This window comes from Chenopodium quinoa, unplaced genomic scaffold (genome assembly GCF_001683475.1).
Source record: "Chenopodium quinoa cultivar QQ74 unplaced genomic scaffold, ASM168347v1, whole genome shotgun sequence".
Lineage (NCBI taxonomy): Eukaryota > Viridiplantae > Streptophyta > Magnoliopsida > Caryophyllales > Amaranthaceae > Chenopodium > Chenopodium quinoa.
Genome location: NW_018743050.1, coordinates 272441 through 299357, shown reverse-complemented (window position 1 = coordinate 299357; position 26917 = coordinate 272441). Strand labels below are relative to the sequence as shown.

At 33.7% G+C, this 26917-nt stretch overlaps 3 protein-coding genes across 7 annotated transcripts; 2 read left to right on the top strand and 1 right to left on the bottom strand.

Annotated features, from left to right (window-relative positions):
* Window positions 1-1454: 1454 nt before the first annotated feature.
* On the top strand, window positions 1455-11300 carry LOC110730816 (mitochondrial import inner membrane translocase subunit TIM50-like). Its single transcript, XM_021910641.1, has 10 exons — window positions 1455-1926; window positions 3829-3917; window positions 7068-7104; window positions 7926-7987; window positions 8074-8193; window positions 8464-8562; window positions 8658-8753; window positions 10088-10244; window positions 10415-10517; window positions 10993-11300. Exons 1-10 carry the CDS (start codon window positions 1668-1670, stop codon window positions 11039-11041), a joined length of 1071 nt encoding a protein of 356 aa, XP_021766333.1. The 5' UTR covers window positions 1455-1667; the 3' UTR covers window positions 11042-11300.
* A 1548-nt stretch (window positions 11301-12848) lies between these two features.
* Window positions 12849-18859, top strand: LOC110730814. 5 transcript variants are annotated; one of them, XM_021910640.1, is made up of 5 exons: window positions 12849-13244; window positions 13835-14330; window positions 14431-14628; window positions 14736-15296; window positions 18311-18859. In XM_021910640.1, exons 2-5 carry the CDS (start codon window positions 14096-14098, stop codon window positions 18652-18654), a joined length of 1338 nt encoding a protein of 445 aa, XP_021766332.1. In that variant the 5' UTR covers window positions 12849-13244; window positions 13835-14095; the 3' UTR covers window positions 18655-18859. The 5 variants fall into 5 exon arrangements, with proteins under 5 accessions (XP_021766332.1, XP_021766331.1, XP_021766330.1 ...); XM_021910639.1 differs by having other exon boundaries at window positions 13806-14330; XM_021910638.1 differs by having other exon boundaries at window positions 13732-14330.
* Window positions 18860-19832: 973 nt separating this feature from the next.
* On the bottom strand, window positions 19833-26697 carry LOC110730813 (glutamine-dependent NAD(+) synthetase-like). The gene is made up of 13 exons (XM_021910635.1): window positions 26177-26697; window positions 24981-25286; window positions 24554-24777; window positions 24323-24426; window positions 23986-24120; window positions 23227-23401; window positions 22906-23041; window positions 22286-22424; window positions 21907-22083; window positions 21582-21749; window positions 21267-21362; window positions 20341-20469; window positions 19833-20251 (listed from the first exon to the last, which is right to left on the bottom strand). Exons 1-13 carry the CDS (start codon window positions 26368-26370, stop codon window positions 20030-20032), a joined length of 2205 nt encoding a protein of 734 aa, XP_021766327.1. The 5' UTR covers window positions 26371-26697; the 3' UTR covers window positions 19833-20029.
* Window positions 26698-26917: the final 220 nt, after the last annotated feature.

Here is a 26917-nt window from a genome sequence, read left to right as displayed (position 1 = left end):
AAGGGAGGAGAGATTGTGATGCCTCGGTCATTGGAATGATCAAGACAAAGTTTTGGTCATGAGTATAATAGTTGATAGGTGGCAAAATACTATTGGAAAGAAATAGGAACTTGCAAAATCATGACTAAAGTTATTTTGGATAACCATGGGGAGTCTTTGGTCATTTTTTGGTCATTCGTTAGGTTCTTTTATCATAACGTCATGTTCTTTTACATATGCACGTGTATATGTTTGGAGTATAATGAGGACCATGTACAACTAGTACAAGGTGATGTGGTTTTCTTAAATAAGAAAGATAAATACTTGAAATTAAAGAAGACTTTAATGGTTTTTCACGCGGGGTAATCATGAACTAGAATTAAATCTCTTAATGAGGGTGGTTGTTTGAGTTAATTTGGCACAGTTTTACCAAAAAAAAAAAAAAAAAAAAAAAAAGGTAAAACTCCAAGGTAAGGAGTGTTATATTGTCATGTGTCATTTTGTTTGTATTATTGTGCCACATCATATTCCAAGCTTGCCACATAATCGAAGTGTAGTAATGTTTAGTCTTCTTGGAAAACTCTTCATTGGCTTAACCTCCGTGTATTAATGTTTATTTAATTGAAAAACTCTTCATATGTATAAACACTACTCTATTTAAATTTTCTTCCTAATAATTGCACAATATAATTTGAATGAAAAGCTTTTCATGTGTGTAACCACCCTATTTGAATTCCCCTTGAAATCCTTTGTAATCTCATAGTAATATGATTTGTAAGAAATTAATCATTACTCCATTTTTGGTGCAATAATTAATAGTATATATTGACATCAAAATTATAAAGATTTGATTATCATTTGTTCTATATAACAAAAAAGAATTTATAGTCAAACCAACTAGTTCACACAAATAACTAACTACGTACTTAAGATCTCATCTTTAAAATAAATAAATAAATCACACACTATTTAAGCTCTCGGTATCAAACAAGGCCAACGTACAGTTTGATTAAAGCAATAAATTTATATGAAGCGGGGCATCGCTCGGACCAATAATTAGTTATTAATTATAAACTAGGGTTGTCTTCTCGATTACGCATATGTCTCATCGACCTATATTACTAATTGATTTAATTTTTGAATCTTTCCCCACCGAAAACGTTACAAAATACATTACTCTATATATATAGGGAACATAAAATTTAGAAGAATAAAAGTAATTATTTTCTTCCTAAAAAAAAAATAAATTATTTTCTATGATAAATCTATCAAAATAAAAGTAAATAATTCTTCAAAACAAAAAATAATACTCCCCATGTTTCATAATGTTAGTCTCATATGGAATCGATTACGTAAAATAAGAAAACAAAGTAACGATGAAGTCCAACTCATTTTATTTTCGTTTTATTAGAGAGTCACAAAGGCAGATAATGAGAATCTTGAAATCAAGAAGGGAGCTCTAACAACTTGAGCTATCTCTCTCACTTAAATTATTTTTGTGGCGTTTTACCAATTACTATCCTCTCCCTAATTTAGTCACGCCTCCAAAAACCCGTCAAAACTCAAAAGAGGGGGGAGACGGAGACGGAGACGGAGACATCCCAAACAAAAACCCCTGCAAAACCCTCTTCTCTTTGTCTCCTTCCCCACAAAAAAACCTCCTCTATTCTTCACCAAGCTCCATATCAATGGCGACGCTACTACGAAGCGTCAGACGATCTTCTCTGTTAACCCTAATTAACAACTCCAAACGATCTACTTCTTCTTCGTCAATTTCTACGCCATTTGCTCGTTACTGTTCTTCTTCTTCAACCTTCTCTGCATCTTCTGATCCCATTCTCTCTCATAATTCTACGCCTCCTAAATCTCGATTTCTCTCTCTTCTTAAGTTCTCCGTTGCTGCCGCTGTCGTCGGAGCTTTTTCTACCGCCGGTTACGCTACTTATGGTCAACTCTCTCTCTCCTCGTTCTCTATTTGTTTGTTGAGTTGTGATTGATTGTGTTTTTTCTGTTTATTGTGTGATTGACTTGCTGAAATTGTAAATCGTCGTTTTTTTATAATGTTTGTTCTTAATTGTTCAAAATTCAGGGAAAAAATTTAATCTTTTTTTGTCGGAATTTGATATGAATAATGATTTTCTATACTTACAATTACGATTAATATCCCGGTATATATATATATTCCTAAAGAAATAGAGTTCAACATTTGTTAAAATTAATTAAATAATTAATGAATTCCATAACCACTTGAGTTGGGGGTTTGACTAATGGCCTCTATAATTGATGTTAATGTATGGCAGTAATGAAAGTGAATTTTTGTTTGGGAAGTCTTCTGCCAATAAATCACTCTCTCTGTTTAATGAAAGACACAATTTTGACAAATAATACCTTTCATTGTCTGTTAGTAAAAAAATTAAACAAAAATGACCTTATGAATACTGTGAGTCTATGATGAATTCAACAACATACACAATACTTGTTAATATGTAAATAGTGTAAAAAGTCAAACCGAAAAAGACAAGAACTCAAGAAGTATCTTTTTTGTCATAGAATTTTTTACCGTCCAGTAACACTTTGGCACTTGAGGGGTGGCACTAGGTAGTATTGGAAATTTTGGAAGAAAAACAATAGTTTGGAGATGAGTTTGCGTTACCTTAGGGTGATACATTTCTTGCAAAATCACACTTCAACTAATCCTCATCATTGCCATTAATTTCCATTTATCAAACAGGTTGTTAGTGTAATAGGGTAGACCAATGGCAGTTACTTAAGTAGAAGACAACTGTGAGATCAAATACAATCAAATACTATGTGAATATATCCAATCCATCTGGTTGGAGTTGGAGGAGCTTATTTAAGGGATATTTTTGCTAACGTTATAAATATATTGTTTGTTTGACCTTAATTCATGTTCGTGATGGAAAAGATGTATCAACTTATTACCAATTGCATGGGTAGGTGTGATTAGAATGTAATTATGCAAGCAAATGCTTTTGGAAGCAAACATATTAATGCTATCCATCATATGCTTGAGGTTGCTTATCTTATTCTCTCTACATTCTATTTTAACGTGGATTGGTAATTATAGTAGGTACTCTGTTTGTGCACAGCTCTATGGGGATTTAGTGTGTTTTATATTTTGTATGATCACACTACATGTCAATTTGCTGGCTAATCTGCAAATCATTATGCTTCGTGCTTTCTATTCAAACACTGGAGTGTGGGTATTTATATTTCGCACGTGACAATATTTGTCTCTTTGCTAGAAAATAATAGGTTGTGCTTGATGTTTTCATGTTGGGGTACAATTCATACAAGTGAGTAGTTTTCTGTGTCCTTTAGATTTTGAGGCTGTTTGCTTTTCTACACTCACCACCCAAGTTTACTACCAAAATTTGAATGTGGGAGTGTATGGCTTTCTCTATATTTAAATTTATGAATCTATGTGGAATACCTTAATTGATTGAGATTAGCTAAGCAAGCTGCAATGATATGTAATCAACTTAAATGGGAGATCAGTAGCACGCTTTTATAAATGGTGGTATTTGGAAGAGACATTTCATGCTGACTTGTTACTTTGTTATCTCCTTGGCATTAAACTATTATGACAAGAAGGCTAATCATGTGCATTTAGATACTTTAATTTCTTGCCTGTAATATGCGTAGACTGATTCCATACAAAGTAATGTTGTCATTCTTGTGTCTAGGTTGCACTTCTTATGTTAAGCATCTCAAAACTCAAATGATCTATTAAATTTTCCTTTTTATATCATATAAACTACTAGTACCAATTAGTTTTTTAGATTTGAACATCATTTGATTGAGTTAGCTTTATTTTCACTGGCGCAGCATACACTGCTGATGAAGTAGATGAGAAGACCAAGGCCTTTCGATCTTCAATTAATCATCCCATGATAGATTCTTCTATCACTATTGAAGTAAGTTCCCATTATTGTTTAATGGATTTTAGCGAAAATGTTTGATGCTTCTTGATTTTAGTGTATGAAAGATTGTTGAATTACTGAATATTGGATGTGCTGAAGTGGGTGTAAGGCCCACTATTTTTTTTTTTTTTTATAAGTAAACATTGCCTGATATTTGTCAACGCAAAACATAATCTCCTATTCAAAAAGGATCAAGCAACATAGATGATTCATTAGACTAACTATTCAATATCCTATTTAAAAAGGAATATAGAATTGTATTTCAGTGGGTCTCTTAGAAGCTGAACTACAAAGAGTAAAACATTAGACTAATTTTAACATAGGATGCAATCCATTCAAATATGCAATACCTCAGCGTTGTAGATTGTGAGCAGTTCATGTATTACGTGGAAAAAAGAAAAAAGATAGGGCCTTTTTACTTCTTTTTTTTAGAATGACTTATATTTTGTGGACAATTTTGCAATGGCTACAATAATTTTGTAGCCATTTTAACTTTATAATCATGACCATTCATTTTTAATACTAAATCTACACCATTCACTAAGTTGACAAAAAAAATAAATTAAGTTGACCATTAGATATTTTAAATATTGTACCTTAAGCAGATCCTCTTTGGCTCTTTCATTCCCTCTATTTTCATGAATCTCGATATCCTCTCATTTCTAATTCAAGGCTTTAAGCTATTTACATGGCTAATTAGCGGAACGTCGTTCTCATTTTTATTTTATTTGTCGGTGTAATCGGCATTCTTAATTAATTAGTGTAAAAAGTGCTTTAATTAACATGATATCTTAATTTGCAATAGGCATTCTTCATCACTGAATGTGTATTATCTCCAGCTTTTTGCAATGGTGAAAGTAAAATCCATATTCAGAGTTTCTTTATCCCAGAAATGACATAGATGCTGTACTATAGAAAAAATTTAAAATCTTGATTTTTTTTTTTTTTTTCATGTTATATGATCTTGGTTTTCTTTAGCCCACATCTTGGTGAATTAGTAAAATAAAGCAACTTGATCACCATGAAAATGATATGAATATTTGACGGTACAGACTTCTACCATTTTGCAGTTTTTGCCATTTCTATGAAGAAAGCTGTTACGAAGTTTTTTTTTTCAAGGTCAAAGTATAAAAAAATGGCTGAACAAGATTAATCCAAATAAATGAAGGGTTGAGATTTACCCTCATTATAATGGATACATTTTTAGTGTGGCGATTGAATAACCTTCCTATATTCTGTTTCAAAAAAATAAGAAAAAAGAATGATTTGTAGTGAAATTAATAGAAAAGTAACTTGCATCATTTGAAAGATCATCATAAAAAAAAAACTTGGATACTTACAATACCATGTACTGGGGATTTGTGCTTGTTAGAAATTGGATACACTGCCTTCACAATCAAAGCTAAAGAAGCACTTGAAGGTCCTTCAAAGCGAGCGCAATTGCAACGGCATGCCGCAATCCAGGAATGCAAATAAAAAAATAAAAAAAAAGCTGTCAAGGAAAAAATTATTTTAAAATGTTTATGAAAAAACATGGTGGATTTTAAAAATAAAGGGTCATAATTGAGTTGATCATGTCTTACCAAAAGAATATCTATGTTGCCTTGTCTTTGACCGTTTTATTAAAACCACCCTTCCATGTCTGCAACCCGTGGTAGAGGTAGGCCAAGAGAGTCGTTCCAAGTATGGTGCTTCACCTTCTCCAATTTCTCAACAAATAGGATAGACATACACTGAATGTTGCCCATTGGAGGTGGGGACAACCATGCAGGAAATGATTGCGAGGAGAAATGCAATCATAATGTGTTTAAGATCATTGGCCTTTTTAGTTGCAATTGCTTTCAACTCGGGACATACATGCATTATTCTTCTTCATAGGTGACAAATAGAACACCTGTTGAAAGGCAGTGGGATCATAGCCAAAGGAGGTGCTGAGTCAAGTACAATTCGTTCTTGAGTGTTGTAAGGTGTGGCTGGATAGATTATATTAATCAACCCCCGAGGAGTGGACATATTTTGACAACAGAAAATCTATGAGAGGAAGTAAATTGCTAGAGCCCTCCACTTTAAGGAGGCAGAGTAGACAACTAGCACCATCGTTGCTTTCATCCATAAAGCATCAAAACTCTTGATCAAGGGCGAGGGCTTGGCATAGAGAGGCAATGTTAACAACTCTCCCACTACCCTTAGTTGCCATATTGTAAGAATTGTCCCAGCAGCAATTTAGCGTTAGAACTAAAAAACAGCGAACACAAGTTACCCCAAATCAACAAGTAATCAGGTAAGAGTAAACTGTAAACATCAATGACAATCGTAAAATTTAGTGCTGCACTCAAAACCAATGATTTCAATGGATGTATTGTTTGGCTACGCAGGGTAGATTATCAAAGTTTTGATTCAATGTGATGCCCTTTGTGTCCTATGCATTCAGGATATGGAGAGCATCCATCACCTATTCTATGAATGTAGTGTTTCTGCTGAAATTAGGAGACAGATTCTCTTATGGTTAAGCTATGACAGACTGTAAAGCTGGCAATTGGAGATTCATTTTATGAGATCACATTCAAAGATAATTTAGTGACAGTGGCAGATCTAGGAATTTTTCCTTACAGGTTTGAGTCTTCAAGCACATATAGTGAAATCAAATACCATAATCTGAAATACAAATAAACTTATAATTCGAGTTTGCACGAGGTTCAATTTCTTGTATTGGAGGTTCCTTTTTTACTAGATATGTTTTAACATAATCTTACTAGATTTCCCAACTGAACCTGCTAAACTGCCACCAGGTAATACAATTAATAATATGCACATTGTCTCTTTACTTAAATTTACTTTTTTTTTTCATTTCTTGTCATGACTTGGGCATGGGTTGTCAAATAAATACAGTTGACCAGCTGTTACAGATGGATATTGTGTCCATAATCTAGAACATAGGCTTAAAAATGTTAGCCTGTTGGACTCATGGTAAATTCTGCTTCATTGATAAGCTGTATTAATAGTATACAAAGATCATGGTGTATTAAGTGTATTAAGTGTGGCGCTCTAAGTACTCCTAATTCCTAAAACTTCCTCCTTTGATTTCATGTTGTACCTGTTCCATTTTTTATGTTGTAACACTAACATTTCTTATTTGTATGTCAGACTCTCCCGCATCTGGTCTATTCTGCTGTTATGACAGGTAGATCTGCCTCTTTCCTCATCCCTGCTTCCCTTTTCTCCTTTGATGGTCTATTATTTCCTTCGGTTTGACATTGCTTCCCTCGCTTGATCTCCCAGGCATCTACGAGCCATCAATGAAAAGCTAAATTATGAAAATTTATTCTTCTGTAGTTGATTGTTTATTCAATGTTTTCAATTTCTCAATTAGCGGAAAGAAACACTCTTACAATAATATTAGACGGATATTATTCCCAGAAATCAGTATAACTTTGTGGATTATCTAGAATATGATAACAATAGCTTTGAGGTAGGGTGTTTGTTCCCATTGGATTATTCTCATTGGAACTCTTTACTCTATTCAGATGTGAGCTGATTTGTAGAGAAGTAGACGAGGAAGCATGATTCTATTTCATCTTTGAATTGAAATGAATTGCCTTAAAATTCTTAAATGAACTTGTCTTAACAAGTAGTCATTGCTATCTACGTGCTGCCGATGAAATAGTAAAACTTAATTTGACTTCTTGAATTGACATGCAAAAACTGGCGTGAGTTTAAAACTCTTGTCACCACTCACCATACCAATCTACGACCTGTTAAAGAAATGTTGAGGCCAAATTCTATTTTTTGCTGGCTACTTTTTCTCTCTTCTAATAGTAAGTTTTCTTGTGAATTATTTTTATCTTCGAATCGATTTCCAGTAGTTGGTAATTGTTCTACTTTGTGCATACCAGAAATTGTGCTAGTTCGTTGAAATGCGTTATTCAATTTCAGTCTTTCTATCATCTATTACAGTATTATCTGTCCCCTCATTATATTCTTCTTTCTTATTCATCTTTGTAGTTCCTTCTAAAGCTGTTGATCTTTACCTGGATCTAAGGTGCTTAACTGAAGGACATATACAGGTAATTCTATGATTTTTGCATTTCTATATTATGAATTTATGACCCTTGCTCCTTCGGTGGCTAAATTAACCTATATTTTCTTCCAGGAGATAGCTGAACCTAATTATGAAAAACTTCTCCCTGATTTGGTTAAAGAACACGAGCAATTAAGAATTTTCACACTTGTTTTGGATCTTAGTGAGACATTAATTCTTCATGACTGGAAGGTGAGTTTTATGTTACTATTTAAGCATTGGTATCCCCTGATGTTCCACCAATCCAGCATTCACTTCACTATGTTATTTGATTTGGATATTTCTTACTATGTCAGACGTCTTTTTCTTCTGGCGATCATTCATTATACTCCCTTACTATTCTTCTCTTGATATAGATAAATAAAATTTTGTGTATTGGCTTCTAAATTACAATCGACAACAGTGCAATATGGAATTGTTACCAGATCTTCTGATTATATGTTTTCTTGTTTCTATCTAAAGCGTGAGATAGGTTGGTCTACTTTTAAGAGACCGGGACTGGATGCTTTCTTGAAGCACATGTCTGAAATTTATGAGATAGTTGTCTATAGCGATAAAGTGGTATGTACTGAACTTCATAGTTCAAAACTTCAAATACTACCTGATACCATTTGACTCATATCACTTTGTTAAATTTGTTATTATGACTTGTTCAGCTGGAGGATAACATATATGCGAAGCTCATGGAAAAAGGTGTGCATCACGTTCTGGGAAGGGCCGCCACTAAATATCAGGATGGAAAGCATTTCCGGGTTTGTATTTGCTAACTTGTACTATTCTATTTTCCTTGTTCGACTGTTTCCAAAATGACGAAAGACCTCAAATGAGAATTCTTTTTTTGCGCTTTGGGTATATTGATTTGGGGAGATCTATGGAGTTATAAGGCTTTCTACTTGTTGCCTATTCTCCTATTTAGCAATCACGTAGAGAATTTATCATAGCTAGTTAACAGTTTGGTTAATCATGATGCCAAATGACTTGAAATCAAGGTCTGTGATAAAAAGCATTTGCTTGCATTTAAAGCGTGGGTAGATGGGTATATACGGTATTATAGATATTTGGCTTAATTTTTCTTTCTCTAATTGGTCATAATATGCAAAGGACGGTCAATTTTGTGTTACTTGATGTTTTGCATTAAACACCAGACCAAGAACTTTTTATAAAATGGTGAAACAGAACTGGTCACCCTAAGTATGATAATTCTGCTACTGCATGATTGTAATGAAGATTGATAATTAGACTATGAGATTTTTGAGTGTATATGCCTTTGCTTGTTATGCATCTTAATTTGTCCATTGTCATTTAAGGCGTAAGATCGACTATTACTTGGCTTTAGATTATATTGGATTAATCAGAATGTCTCAGATTGTTCTTATTTTGTTATGAGACAGACAATTAATTTCAGACCAAGGGTCTTGCAGAAACAGCTTTCTGTTCACTAGGGTATTGCTGCATACATTAACCCTCTTCCACCTAAGCCATTCTGGAAGGGAGACTCTTTAGACAAAGCAGAGCAATGTTGTTGCTATAGTTGTGTCTTCATATTCTTTTGTCCACAGCGACTTTTCTGTGGTGTGTTTTATTTTTGGCTGTATTTTCAGGCCTTGCCCTTGAGACCTGGGCTCAAGCCAATAGTTTTTGCCACTTTTATATCAAAATGAAAAGATTTGTTCGCATTCTGATTTTTAGATAGGAGAGCATAGGAGCTCTGCTTGAAAGCTGGGCTACACTACCCTCTCTACTCGTCCATAATAAAGACTGTATCTAAATTGAGAAGACCATTCTCTTTTGTAAGGTCCCTGATAGTTTTTGTTAGTGTTGATTTATTGAGATTATAGATTAGATGGTTTGAAATTTTGAAATACAGAGTGCGTAATTTCTTAAGCGTGGCTATCCTCTACAGTAACTTGTATCTTTGGTAATTTCCCATTTTTACTGCAACTTTAATTCATGTTCCAAGCTCTACCGTCAAATTATTTTTGCTGTTGGCATTGGGATCTGTTGTACATGGTTTATCCTCCCATGTCATTCATTTGAGATAATGAATATGGCTTTTTGTCATCTGTCTTTTGTCACAACTATGCAGGATCTCTCCAAGCTAAATAGGGATCCTTCAAGGGTTATCTATGTGAGTGCACATGCACTAGAGACTTGCCTTCAGCCTGAAAATTGTGTTTCTATCAAACCTTGGAAAAAAGAAGCTGATGATACGACATTGATTGATCTTATTCCATTTCTTGAATGTGAGTACCTGTCAGGCTATATCAGCTTCTTGTAGTTGTCACATTTCCAGTATAGAATTTGTAGCAATGCATTTTTCAGAATGGTTGCAAATTACGATTAGCTGTTCACTCTCTCTCTCTCTCTGACACACTGATTTATTATATTTTTTTTTATCTTTGTAACTGAACAGACGTTGGTGTTCAAAAACCTGCTGATATAAGATCAGTTTTGGCGTCATACCAAGGGAAGGATGTTGCAAGCGAATTCATTAATCGTTCAAGAGAGTATCAAAGGTAATAGTAACTACACCTTGAACATTAGTAAACTACTGTACATGAGTATCAGCTTATAGGAATGCAGTTGATGTCTAAGGTGATTTTCTCACATCAAATAAGATGCACATTCCACTGCCTCTGCTCATACATAGGCGTGCTTTCTACCTATGCATCATGTCAAATATGTCTGCCTGTCTGGAGGGTTCTCTCATTGATTAATAATTTTGATAAGAAATAACAAACGACCTGTTAAACTAAAGGGTATTATACAAAAGGTAGAATAAAAACGTTTCCTTTTAACTCGTATTCCACCTGGCGACAATTGTTCCACCTTTCAACTTGCATTGTTGTTTGAGTCCGTTTGCCGTGTTCATCAGATTACTGTAGTCTTCTATGGAGATTGATCAAGGTCATTATGTTGATGACTTTACGGCAGTGTTCCCTGACAACTTATGCTTTGTGCTCCTAACGAAATATATAAATGATGTTGCAGGCAGATTGGGAAGAAACAAAACGCCTTCTGTTGGAGCCGCCACTCATAGAAGAAGCAACTGTGCTTCCCATAGAATTTTATTATTTACTAGGGGCTGGTTAAGTGACACTTCTTTCAAATTTTCTGCTTGGCATCAAAATATGATACACATGTCTGACAGCTCGAGGAATTTCTGAGTAGTTTGTAAATCTTGTTCTTACTGAACCTGATAACAATTTTCAATCTATAGAGTATAAATCTTTTGTTCAGAATGATCTTAACATTGCAGCTAATTTACTTCCCGAAATAGTAAAGAAATTTTTTTTGCAGGCTTTGATTTCTCTTAAACACTAAATTTGCATACTGTCCAGGTTTCAAGTTTTGAACCTGTAAGATTCCATGATGTTGATTTAAGTTCTTAAAAAGCTCTTAACTAATTTAACTTTTAAATGAATGTTAAGGATAGAAGTTCAATGGATACAAAGTCTGCGATTTTTTCATACATTCGCTGTGATTGTCCCAAGTGCAATCAACATCATCTAATCATATTGTTCAATTTCGTATCAAAAAGATTTGTGTTTTTTACATATATTTGTTGTATTCTCTATCTTTTGTGTGATTGGTATAGTATGAGAGAAACTAACAAAATTTTGAAAAAAAATATTTTTTTTTGTTTATTTGTATAATGTCATCATTGATTCATTGGTTGGCTGAGTAAGGTCATACATAACTCAAACTTACTCGTATTACATAGTCTTCAATCTGACTTATGTCACCTCATATTGTGTAGATCCTAGAACACTGCATTCACAAGCCTACAACCCTACTGCACAACTTTTTTGTAAAAGATATATAAACAAAAGTTGCATTAATTTTTTGCGCTTTTATTTCAATATTTATTATTAATCCTAACAACAATTATATACCCGAGAGCAAGGTGCATCAAAGGGTAATATTAAATGAGCAAAAAAACGTCCTTGGATGTATCTACCTGGCCACCTCTGTGTACACCCGGAAGTATATAAAAAGGTGTTGCAACAAATCAATCCAAACCAAACTGCAAAAACTATGGTTTGGTTAGTGGTTTAAATTAACTTTATAATTAATAATTAAATACCAAGAGACTTGGGAAGGAGAGTACAATTCAAAGAAATTGAATGATTGGATGCTAGAATTTACTTTGTTTACTTAAAAGAAATGGTAGTTGGAGTTAATTTAATAGTGAAAAAGTTAGGTCTTAGGTGTTGTAGCAATTTTTCCTTTTATTAAAGTTGTAATCTTTTATGTAAATCACATTTATGTATCACATATAAGTGAATTTACATATTTGAAGGTAATATATACTCCTTTCGTTACATATTACTCGCAACAAAGGAATTTTTTTTTTCTTTTTGTGACGATTAAAGGTAATGTTTCATTTAGGAACATTATGCCTATTTCATGAGCCCAATTCACAATCAATCTTGTGTCAAATGCCAAATAAATCTAAACATTCACAACCAATCCCGACCCTTGACAGTTTGAACTCATGTAATTTTTATTATTATTATTATTTTTTTTTTTGACAAACTCAGGTTGGATTTGATTACATGTAATGACTTGTGTTAGAGTTACACCCTGTGCTTTTTATTACTGCCCCCATTAATCACTTGTGTCAATGTGTGAGTTTGAAAACTATACATTAAGATAGTTCTAGTAAGTACTCACATAACTATTTTAAACCTTAATTTTTTTAAGAGAATTTTTAATCTTAATTACTCCATACATATATAGCACAAACATAATCAAAATGGTGTTTGTGAATAATAAAACAAGGGAAGTATATTTTACCTTACCAATCTTTTTCATTTGACCTCACCTATGTGACCATTTGTCAAAATGTGATTTTGAGAACTACTTTTCATCCTAAATTAATTCTCCCAAATTTATATTAGGAAAATTCCCTCAAATTCTAGAACATAAGTTGTCCTACTATTTGTTTCAAAAAAAAAAAAAAAAAAAAAAGTTGTGTTACTATTAAGTTTTTATTGGTGTAAAGTTTCTCCACAAAAAAAAGTTTTAATTGGTGTACCATTTTTTAATTGTATTTTTCAATGCCAGAAACAAATAAAAAAAAATCAAAATCAAAATCAAAATCAAAATCAAGTAAAAACAAAATATCCCTTTCTATAAGAATATTTTCTCTGACAATTCTGGGTTATTTGGGCCACTTTCTCCGACCTCTGCCACTCTCTTCACCTCCACTGCTCTTTTCTCCTCACACCAATCAACAGGTTTTTCTCCTTTTCCATTTTTCCTCATTTTTCTGTTTAGATTTTGCTTTTTTAAAACCCAATTTTTTATTTCTGAATCATTTTTTCTTTTTTGAGAGATTCTATGATTATTATTATTATTATTATTATTATTATTGTGATAATCATACACGATTAAATTTCATTAAAAAAAAAACCCGAAATTTTCAATCACTATTTTGATTCTTTCCCATCTCCATAATAAGAAATTGTGTTTGAATTTAACATTTTTTTTTTTTGTTAAGAATGATAATGAGGAAAGGTTTATTTGTTTGTTTTGTATTATGGGTATTAGATTAAAGTGGGTCAATTGTTTTTTTTTTTCTTAAAGAAATCATAAAATTATGAATTATTATAATTGTTATGGATATTACTAGAATGAATGATTATTAATATTTTTTTTTTTTTGCTTCCCAAAAGTATTGATTACAATTGTAATTGTTCTAATATGTAGTTCTCATCTTTGAAGTAATAGTAATGGAATTGTTAAACTATTGCGTGAGGTTTCCTTACTACAACCTCTGAGTTATCTTGATTGTAAAGGTTTCTCGTCGATGTGGTTGATGTTGTAGCTTCTCGTCGATGCCTTAACCCTTAACGAGGAGGAGGTTGATGTTATTGTAGCTTCTCGTCGATGTCTTAATCCTGAATTTGCCTGTTTCGACGAGGTGGTTAATTGATGTTGTAGCTTCTTGTCGATGCCTTAACCCTGAATTTGCCTGTTTCGACGAGGAGGTTAATTGATGTTGTAGCTTCTCGTTGATGCCTTTTTGTCATTGTCATTATTTTGCTTGTTTCGACGAGGAAGAGGTTGATGTTGTAGCTTCTCGTCGATGCCTCTACTATTACAATCAAAGAGGCTATGTTTCTCTTGCTTTTACCTCTTCGCCTCGCTCATCCTCGCCTTCTATGTCTCTATCTCCCCTAGCATGAAATGCCTCCTTTTTCGCGCTGCTCCCTATGATCCCATCCAATCCCCCCTCTTCTCTTACCCTTCGACTTATGGCGAGCACAAGCATGTTCTTCCTACTCTTCGTTCGTCCTGTTCTTCCCCTGTTTTCTTCTCAGGTATAACTATCCTACTATATATTTGGGGTGGACTAATCTTCCCTTCGAACAATATAATGCTTATTGTTATAACTTAAATGTGTTTTTCCGTGTTTGTTAGATTATCCATCGATCTTGAAAGAGATACAACAAGGTTTTCAAGATCGAATTGAGTCGCCTTTGAGGTATATGCAAGGGAAGGCTGTTACATTTGGTGGGAATTTTAGCTTAGAGAAGAGGATTAATTTTTTTGATACATTTGAACAAAATATAGAATTCCCTTGTGGATTCTTTAAGCCATTTCCTATCAATGATTATGGTTAGTACACTTAATATTATGACTAACAAATAAACATTCAATAATATTATTCAATTGATTTTGAAAACGAGTTTGTATGATACATAGTACTATAATTATTGTTTCAGATCGAGCAGAAATGGGGAGGTGCAAAGGAGTGGTAGTAGTATCTGCGATTTTTGGTGATCATGATAAAATCCGGCAACCAAAAGGGATTGGTTCTAAGACATTAGACATCACTTGTTTCATCATGTTTGTTGATGATGTTACATTGAGAGGGCTTGTTAACCACAACTTAATTTCGAAAGAATCGAATGAATATAAGGTTGGTGTATGGAGGCTAGTCAATGTCTCATCTCAAGGGTTGTATCGAAATCCAGCCATGAATGGTGTGATACCAAAGTATCTTGTTCATAGACTTTTTCCTAATGCAAAGTACAGTATTTGGGTGGATGCTAAATTGCAACTTGTGGTTGATCCTTTGCTTTTGATTCATTCCCTTGTAATCAAGGAGGATGTGGACATGGCCATTTCGAGGCACCCGTTTTTCACACACACCATGGAGGAGGCTATGGCGACGACAAGGTGGAGAAAATGGTTAGATGTTGAAGGAGTAAAGATACAAATGGAAACTTATTGTGAAAATGGGTTACGTCCTTGGTCATCTAGTAAACTACCTTACTTATCCGGTAATCTTCCTTTCTATATTATTATTTTTTTTCCGTTCAATATTGACTTTTAATAAATATTTTAAAATAATATAAACAAACCGATAAAAATATACTCGCATATACTTAAGTTAAACAATGCATCATGTATGGATATGATATAGATAAAATGGAGTTAAATTGATTTATTTGCTTTACTATGACCTTAATTTTAAAGTGGTAGAAAGATGTTTATTAGTCTCTTGAAATTAACAGTATAATTACTTGTAAAGTGTACTTGAACCTCTAATTTCAGCTTTTTTGTTTAAGAATTAAAGGAAGCGTACGTATGTAAAAATCAATGAGGATTTGCACTAATAATTAAAAAGAGTGTAATTGATCACTTATAGCTTAAAATTGAAGTATAAGACACACATTTTCTTGTTTAAATATATATAAAAATGGATTAGCCGTATATATGAAATCTAACTATTACAAGTAAACTTGTTATGTAGGACATATCCACCTAACTTGCATGCGTATCCTTATGTTATGTTATTAGATATGTAGATAAAGCAAGGTTGGGAATTTAGGATTAATGATTGTACTAATCATAGTAAAGTCATTGTCCCACTTAATTAATACTATTAATTAGTACTGTTTTGGTGTTACCTCTCCAATATCTACTTCGTAATCATATATTCTAGAAGAGCATTTGTGCAAGTTCCCTCCACTCCAACAACGATGTAGGTTTTGGGCCGGTTTTGAGTTCTTTCTTACCCGATATGACCTGACTTGACCTTTGGAATATGTAGATTATAATTATATCCACATACATTTCATTCTTTTCCTATTCTTTTTTTGAAAGAAAATTTTGTTTATAATTGAAAAAAGCTTGAGCCGACAATATATAGATTATTGGAGGGGGAAACGCCATTATTTTAATTAGAATTTTTTTAATTGATTCATCTTTGTGAATATATTAAACAATAAATTTAACAAACATCCAAAGAATCATGTTAGGGAAGCATTTAATATATTATAACAATATCCGTGTCTAATATATATACCTGGGTGCATCTAGTACTAAACATATACTTATAAACACTAGTTTTAGAGTGGTCTCGATCCAAAGAATCATGTTAGGGAAGCATTTAATATATTATAACAATATCCGTGTCTAATATATATACCTGGGTGCATCTAGTACTAAACATATACTTGCACACACGAGTTTTAGAGTGGTCTCGATCACACACATATTACAACATGACGGTCATTGAATCTACCTTCTAAATTTTAGAGTTTGCTTCAGGTGCATCCAAATATATGTAAGAATATGTAGACTATTAATGTTCTAGTATGGAATATAATGAAATATTTGGATATGATTCATTATTTTGTGAAGTAATTAAAAAGTGTATTATGTCCACATTTCGACTTGCATTAGCTAATATGTGGATTGAGAAGTATGAATTAATATTGTCCATAATTTGTTAAAGGACAAGATGATGCATTGCTAGATCTAGTTGTTTAACATTAAATTACCACATTTATGTGACACGAGATCCCCATCTATTATTAAATTCTTTTGTTAATGGATTTTAGGATATGATGTTACTCACATGACTGATAACTCTTAGCAAAATTGATGTTTTAGTTTTTCATCTTTCTTCCATCTTTTCACTTGTAAAAGTAAAAGTAAAATCAGTATATGTTTAGATAATTTTTTGGTACGAATGAGTTACAAGGGTAGTGGATTTTTAATTTGCGACCTGTTGTATTCGTACACAGACCCTCAGTCTTAACCACTAGGCCAAGACCTTATTGGTTGTGGGTGGGGTTTGTTGACGAATAATAATACCATATGCTTTAGAACATAGATGGTGTGCAACATCAGAAAATGGACAAGAGGTAAAATTGAAGTGTCATTGTCTAGCTAATTTAACTCTAGTTACCATGAAATATTGAAATGAATGAAAGTGAGATCTTTGACATGGATTTTGTCAACATATATACAAGTATAATAATAGGTAGGATTAATGATAAATGATATGAGAAGGTGATCTGAGTTCAGAAAACTACAACTTGATTCCAACATTTTCAAGTTTCAATTTTTTCTGAGGGCCAGACCTTGTATGTTCATGTCTAATGATAAGTCACTTTGATTTTACTGTTTGTAGCTTTTTGGTCTACAAAAAAAGAATGTCTCTTTCAATCTTTAATTCAGTCCCACAAGCCAGCTATATTTTGGAACCATACTTTCTCATTGGTAATGGAAGATAGATAATGGAAGATCAGGAAACTTCGCTTTTCATTTTTTTTTTTTTAAATTATTTTTATTTGAACATATAACTAGAAAGGTGGAAAAAACAATAAGGTTTTGGCCTAGTGGTTAAGGTCGAAGACTTGTGTACGAGACAACACGTTGGTAGTAGATAGATGATTGCTTTAATTTGATGAATCCTCCTTGCTATTGGCTTAAATTAATACTTCGTATGAATAATTTTTTTGCTATCAACATTTTATGCAAGTGTTTTTGAAGGTTATCTGCATATTGTAACGAACTGATAGTTGTTGCATTTAAAGTTGACAGTACAAATAATGTTGCATTAGTATATATTATACTTATAAAGTTGCAAATAATTATGATAAATACTTACAAGTATATAATGTATTGATGATATTTAAACGATAGATGACTTATCATGTGTTGCATGCTAGGTTGTTCAATATGTGGTCGAAAAATTATGTTTTGAGAAAGGGATAAGACTTGATTCTTATTCTTAGCATGGATAAGTTTTCGATTTTTCGGTCTCTTGTTTAAAACACTTACATGCATAATTTTTATTGCGATGTACTATCTTATGAGTTGTGTATAAACTAGTACATCCCAAATTAATAGACATATTTGATTTTGATTTTCAAAACATGCTAATTGTTCCAACAAAATTGTCAAAAACTATACTGACTTGTGATGTATGTAAATAACAAAACATTTGATGAGGTAACAAGTTTTAGCAGCAGTGTATGAATATGAGTTGTGTTTATTTCAGACGTGCCAGATACAGCCTTGATACTGCGAAAGCACGGAGTAAGTAGCAATGTCTTCTCATGCCTGATGTTCAATGAGTTAGATGCCTTCAATCACAGAGATCAGCTGGCCTTTGCATATGTGAGGGACAAGATGAAGCCTAGAATCAAAATGAACATGTTCGAGGTGGAAGTACTCGAACAGATTGTATTGGAATACCGGCACAACCTTAAGCGTGGCAGCTCTTCTACCACTCCTGCAGACAAAATCAAAGTCACAAGGGCTCAACCAGATGTTTCGAGGGCCAACGGCCTTGGCAAGTGTCAAGGGTATTTTTTGGAGATGTGGGGGGAATCACATTATTGATCCTTCTTGTTTTGGAGCAAGTATAGTAGGTTATTCTTTTATTGTTGTTTATAGTCATATTTAGATAGGTTTTAGACATATTTGATCGAGTAAGGAGGAAAAAAAGGCGTAGGAAATGACATTTTAAATACTTTGTATGGCATTTACATCAGATTTGGTGCTATTTTGTGCGCCATTTATTCTTATGTTAAATGCATTCTAAGTCCCTGCTGTTTTGTACTTCATACTTCTTCAATTCATGGTGTATATAATTTACGTTGTTAAAAGAGATACAGATGATCTACTCACAAAGTTGACCAAACTTTATGGAAACCTATTAACTGATTTATTTGAGCAAGTTTGCTCAGAATACATTGTTCTTTGTTAAGAAAATATGGAGTTGTGTAGTATATGTTTGGACTGATAAGTTCAACAAGTTAAGTTTCATCATTTGGAGATTTTAGGTGAAGGTTTTGCTTACCTAGCATTGCTGGATTGTTGTTAATGACTAGAAATATGTCTAATTGCTTACGCCCGTTGTAGGCAAACATACCAATGGAACTTACAATAAACTGGTTCCAATTTTGCAATTCCATATTGCAGCTAGAATTAATAATACTGAGATGGAACGGAAATTTTTTATTTGCATATTGAAAATGAAAAATCTAAAAGAAATTCTGTGATAAACATCAATATGGAGGATTGTTTGCTACGCTTTCGGGGTTAATCAACCATTTGCAGTCATGGAGTAGGAATACTAAGAATGTAGCGGTGAATGTACAGCAGGAATGAAAACCCACACATTGTGCTGTATGCAATGACATAGGACATGAGGCTGCAGTGAGAGAGGGAATGAGAGAAGGATAAGGTATGGGTGCCTAAACCTGTGTAGAAGCAACAACAGGTATCAAAGCCCTGTTGCGGATACTGGCATTCCAACTATCCAGAATGCCACCACAGAAGCTGATTTTGACACCAAAGAATAGGAAGAGGAAGGCGCTGACCCAAAACTGCGTCTATTACGATTTCTAATAGATTTTAGGCTGCCCCTGATGCCTATTGAAAATAAGAGAATCAGATCCGGAGAGTAAGGGAAAGAGAAGTACTGAATTTTAAACACCCTGTATAATGAAGACTGTAAAAGTCACTGGCATATTTTGTAATACCCTGTATATTCGGTAATTATTTGCACTGATGAGTGATGACTGTATAATGAAGGCTGTAAAAGTCACTGGCATATTTTGTAATACCCTGTATTTTTGGTAATTATTTCACAAGTATTTAAATTTTCAGCAAGTAACTGAATAATTATGTACAAGGTGAGGTGAAAATTGTGAATCATCACTAAACTAAGCTAAAAATACAGTAGGAACTTGCGCTGCTAATGCAATTTTAACTAAAATCCCACATTAGGGTTTCCAGATCCAACGGCTGCAACTCCCATGCCACCAACCTGATCTGATACAAGTTCTGGTTTATCTTTGTCAACAGATTTTGCTAGAACTTTGTCACCATTGATCTTCTTAACAAGCTCATCAATTTTGCGGAATTGAAATGGCCATCTCGAGTTGTACAAGAATTGACGCAGATCAAACCTATTGTCCTCTGGTGAATAGCTCTTAAAGACAGCAACAACACATATAAGGATTTACAACAATCAACAACATAACCTATGCCGGGAAAACAGTGTTCAGCAGAAAAAGATACCTCTGCATGGTAGGAAGGCGTAAGGACAGTCATCTTGTGTCGATTGATGGAGTAGTACTTGAAGAAATACTTCACCTTCTCAGCAATTTCTGATGGTGTCAATACTGAACCCCATCTAAAGCAAAGATCCTGCAAGAAGTTGAAAATATTGATATATAGCGAAAGCCAACCCCAAATGTGAAGGATCACTTTTTAAAATTAATGCAGGTTTTATACCTGACTGAAAATTATGCATATTTTCTTTCTATCCGATTTATATTCTAGTACTGTAGATTATTTTCTGGAAGCCCCAAAGTATCCTGGGGCATTAACTGGTGAGTGGTGACAACTAAAATATTCCAGATTTCGATACGTGAAATTCATGTCCTTGAATGAGGTTAGAACTTTTGCTCACTTAAAGGACACATTTACTTTAATTATCACCAATTGCTATTCTGATCAAGGCGAAAAATCAAAATCCTAGTTCGTCAGTCATCACTCTACCAGCTGCACTAAATTTTTTGATCAATCTATTGTTCACTTCTTCTCGACATCTAATTACCCATCAATTAAATCCATTTTGAGTTGTCACTGGCACCTGTTAATAAGCTGTTACAGTACTTGCTAACAAAACATAGCATGGCCGCCTATAATTGTACACCCAAATAAACACGCTTTTACCCAACTAGGGTTTCTAGAAGCTCAGCTTAAAAGGACAATATCATACTTGTCCTGTGCAATGACTTGTGCTTTAAACAATTAAACATTGTAAATGATTGTGAATTCTGTAATATCTAGTCATTAAAGCAAAATAAAGTTAACTTCCGCTATGCAAATTACAAAACCATTCAATGCTTATGACACTATCAACCTAATTGCTTGTAGATAGTTGAAGGAAAACTGGAAAACAAAATGTGTTAATCAATATGAAGCAAAGTTATACATACCGTGAACATAGATACTGGACCACGACGATAAATTTTACGCAATCGGCCATAAACTGAAAGGTCTTCATATGTCATTCCCATATCCACTTCATCCAGCTGTGAGCAAAACATAATATAAAGAAACTAATAATTAAATATCTACATGGCATAGCAAACTAAAAATTAATGGGTGTTCAACAAATCAGCAATTTAACTACTATTATTTTAAGTCATAAGGAAAACACGAATAAAGGACCAACAAGAATTATTAATGAGATACAACTCAGTAGCAACATTTGACACAAGAATATTAGTGATACATCTACCAAAGAGTACCTGTGTGTAATCTGAGCGTATTGGCTCCAGTTCAGCCGTTGGTGGAGCAGCTTCAACATCTGCCAAAGAAGAGTAGCCAAGATGGACAGCAGCCCACCGCAAGAATGCTCGAAGATCAGTCTTACTAATACTTCCAATAGGATTTATGTCGGCCGAGCTACAATCATACTAACAAACAAAGCCAAAAGCATTAGTAGCACAATCAACGGATGACCAATAGCTACAAATTTGAACTACCAATTTGATCAGTTCTGTCATGATGGTAGAGAATCAAGATACTTCAACTATACACTAAAGACATGAGGTCAGACCAGAAAAAGACTACCTTTGTCAAGTAACCACGCAATGCCTCATCGACATTGGAGCTACCAAGGACAAGATAAAACCCAGATTTGCTATGAACCCAAGGCATAAGCGATGCCAACATGAAAGCCAAAACCATTCTGATACGAGCTTGAATGTTCTGTAACCCTAAGTTCTCAGCATTTGATCCTCCATCTACCTGCATAAAAACCAAGACATATATAATTTCAAAGATCTATAGTAGCATTTCATTATTGTAGATTTGTAGAATTAGCTACTTTTAAAAGCAAAATACAGTATTGCACTGAATCATTAACAATATTAACACAAATAGTGAAATCCAAATGAAGTACACACTTCAAAATCCACCCTCCTATTCTCATAGTCTTTTCAGTGATCACCTTATAGCGAGGGCGTTTTCCTGTTAGTGTCTTAAACAAAGTCAGTAGTGCTGAAATTACACTATCTATGCAGACATCAAGATGCCATGACCCAATCTCATCTGCAAGTTCTTTGGCACGTGATTTTGTTGTTTCAGAGCTGCAAAAAGGATTATATTGACAATCATTATTAAATTACATAATCTAAACAGCAACAACCTCACCGAAAAAATGTGGGCAGGGTATTACAAAAATCCTTACCCCTAATCTTTGACATATTGTGCCTATTCTCATAACTACTATTTTGAATCATAAAATAATAGCCATCTATGTAAGATCGAAATCATCATGCTCAATCATTTTTGAGCTCTTATCATTGCATACTTTAGATTTGCAATATTCATGCCAATGTAAATTTTAATATATTGACACAAGATAACATCTTAGATATATAGATTAACAAAAATACATTTGAAGTTTTGCTCTTGAGTGAAACAGCACTTCAGCAATGGAAATTCATTGTCTTATCATAGTTGTGATTGATGTGATAGTTGAGTAGTGAGCATACATCTTGGCACTAGTATGATAAACAAAACAAAAGTACAATGCTTGGAATTACATAGAGTAGCATATAGTTGTACCTATTTTCCGTTCCCATGAACACGGTGTAAAATATGCGTTTTGCAAACTCTTTGCTATCAGTTGGAAATTTGCCATCAGGATACTGGCCAATCCTTATTGCATCAGATTTAACTCGTTCATCACCATTATGTATTTCTGGATACCAAACAGCATGATTTTATTTTAAGGAGTCATAGCAAAAAGAGTAATAATTGAAAAAAAAAAGAGCCTTGAACATTAAGATAATGACCATATTCCTATGTAATAAGAAAGCTGCAAAAATAAGCCCAAACTAAAGAGTTAACTTCAGCATATGATAGAAAGGCTCATCATGAACTCACCTTTAACAACTAGCTGACACATGCAGCCAACAATTGCAGCAACAGAGGAGCTATCAGCACCTCCAGAAAGTGGAAGCAAAAAACCAGAAGCTCCACTTCTTCTTAAATAGTCCCATAGCCAGCAAGCAGGTCCCAAAGCTATTTCTTCCTCAGGTTTGTGTTCACAAAATTTGGTCTACAAGACACCATTGCATTTCCTTAAGACAAATGTACTTGTATATGTAAAACAATGTTTTTTAAGGGCAAAAAGTGCACTTTTGTTTAGCAATGTGGAAACAGTTTGCTAAATTGGTATTAAACTTCACACACAAATGTCCATTACAAAGCATTTCAATTACCACCAACTAAACAGGACATAACAACATCGCATAGTTGAATAGAAAGAGCTTACGAGTACACAGATGAGATAAATGAATTTTTATGCAATACAACTATACAATAGTTCGATATCCAAAATCAAGACTGGACCAATAGGGGGGGAGCTTAATTATTGACAATATACCATGAAAAATCTGTAGGTTGTACCCAATAAATAGCAGCAAAAAAGTTCTACCTACAGTTTCTTTATAATAATTGTACTTTGCTTAAGTAATTGGATTTATAAAAATTAAAAAAAAATATTGTCTCACAAAAGACCCTAGGCAACCTCTACAGAAACTCAAAGATGAAGAATCCTTCTCCTCCAATAAAATGAAAAGCATACTTGGAGAAAGTGATTACTTTTGAACAACATTTTACTTGAATAGGAGATAGGCTAACCTTAAGTGGACATGAAATAGGTTCGTCCAAATGAAATGATTGGCAAAGCTTGTACGGAGCTACAACAAATGGGACATCTACTTTTTTGCTCGCCTGCTGCTGAAGACTACTTGAGGAAAGTCGTAGGCTAGTAATCTGTGATGAATACATACTATGATCAGATAAAGAGTAATCAAGCACAATATGTAACATAGCTAGAAGAAAATAGAAGTATAATACCATCACTTTAAATATATGAGCATAAGCATTCAGATTATATAACTTCTATGACACAAAAGGCAAATCAGCCTGATAACAAGAAGGCTGAAAATTTTCAAGACCAAACATTGAAACTTACTGCATCAAGATCCACGTGAGCAATGACAACTTCCACATCCTTCAATGAAAATTGTGAGCCTTGTGCAACCACATCTCCATTCACAACAACACAGGAACATCCATCTGCCAAATCAATCCAGGGGGTAAGAAATAGATAGGTAAGCTATATGAACACTATTAAATCACGATAATAAGATCTTCCATTCATCGGAATGATTGATGCCAATATAAAGTGAAAACAAAGAGATACCGTAATATAAGCGTCCACCATCACAACCCTGCTGATTACTATACATGTAAAGCCCTCCACGAGCTTGTGTAGCACCTATAAAAGCATCCATACGAACTTTGAGCTTTCTTAGTTGATGGTGACTTCCACTAGCATTCATAAAAACTTCAACACCATTTAGTGCAAGCTGGGCATGTGGTGGATCTGGACAAAATAGCTCCTCACAAATTTCAGCAGCAACAGTTCTGACAAGAAAATAAATGCTTGAGCAATAGTCATATCCAATCAGGGAGGGGAAGGAGGGGGGGAATAATATGCAAGAACCACAAATAGTTTGTAAAAGGCAAAGCTCAAGATTAGGAAAGAAAACATCAAGGAGTGCTCAATAAGATTTTGTACAACAAAATGCTGTGAAACAATATGCAATACATAAAAGTATGTAACATACGTGTCCAAGAACTTAATGAAACCATAACCAAAGGGCACTGTTGTTTGCGATATGGCATCCGCAATATCTCGAGGTAGCTGAAAGTCCACCATCTGGTCTGTATGCTTCCAGGAAGTGAACCAACGCAGCTCTCTGTAATTACCATCATTGGCAAGCCAAATCTTTGGTCGTATCATGATGATCTTTCTATTCATACAAAGAACTTGGCAATTGTAACGTGCCGATCCATTTATAACAGGCATCCCGAAGCTACATAGTATGCCATCTGTCCAGTCCTCGAGCAAGATTTCTTTCAGACATTCCCATCTGCATGTTAGTCATCAGTGTTACAATTACTTCCCACTCACAACCCGCACCATTGTATAACATGAGGAAACAGAAAGAAGGGATAAAGCTTTACGTAGCCAGCTAATTTACTAAAAATCCAAACATCATACATATAGACAGGTGCATCAAATCTATACAATATCTATATCATGCTAACTAATTCTATCTATACACAAGTAAATGTTACATGCTACATCTGTCTTAAAGTAGTTGCTCCATTTGCTTTTCAAATGTGAAAGTTTCATAAACTTTGACCGAAGTTTTCTTCTATCATAATTTTATTTTATTTTGGTAGGTAAGGAGAAAGCTCAACTTGACCAGAGCCTTGTACATGTTAACCAACATGATCTCTTGGGAACGAGAGGGAAGTTAGGCCACCCCCAAAGTGCCCCTAATAGAGATTGGTCACACGACCTCAAGATTGGTTTTTCTTATTGTATATATACTCATATAAGATCTTGTAAAAATTGGTTTATAGCATGTATCATCAAATGTCAATTTTTAAAATAATTAGTAGTTTCAAACATGGCTAAAAATATTTAATGATCACAAGTGTGTCTTGGCAAATGTGAAAACAATTAGGGAATTAATGCATAAACACATAGAGTATATATCAATGATATCATATAGTATGAAACAACAAACAAAACAAATTAACAATTTGCTGACATTATAGCACATCATTTCCCATTAATCAAATAATATACCCTATTTTAGTCCAAATGATCCAATTAAACAAGAACTGAACAACAAAATAAAAATTCAAAACAAATATAATAACCCAATTATCAATCTAAACTTAGAGTAATCAAAGTAAAATTTAACATGAATAAAATGAATAATTGATTGAAATTGAAGAAGAATGTTACGCATGAGAGACAGTATCGAGCTCTAAGAAATGATCTTCGCAGCCATAACCAGTGATTTCGAGCTCAGGACCTAATCGGATAGTAGCGCCAGCATGTTTAGCCCTAGAAATTGAATCCTTAATATTCTTCAAATTGCAATCGAAATCCATTGCCCATTGATTCAAATTGCAAGTTGCAACTTTGATCAACCTCATTGTTTGATTTCTAATTTCTGGAGAAAGTTGAAGTTTGGGTTGAAATTCAACAATTTAAATTGGTTGCGGTGAGGACTGAGGAGTGGCGTCAGGACCGGGGGATTGTATAGTGTTGGTGGTGCCAAGGAATGCAGGAGGTAATCTCTTTATCATAAAAGGAATAAATAAAGCAAAAACAACAACATAAAAATGGTCAAAACAAAAAGTAGAGATAAAAAAATAAAAAAAAAAAACAACTCCGGCATAATATATCATTTCATTCTTCATAATGTCTATTTTTATAATATAATTTTTTCTAATTAACAATTAAAGATATTAATGGTCAAAGTTACCTCTCGACAAATATATCGGTGAAACTAATGCAAATAAAAGAAAACTGAGGGAGTAAATAAAATGTCTTGTTACATGCTTATTATTGGTAAACAAAAGAATGAACGGGTTGCAAGCTACACACTAGGTTAGAAAAGAGATAACCAAACTCCACCCTTATTGTGACATGTGTACAACTATTATTATTATTATTATTATTATTATTATTATTATTATT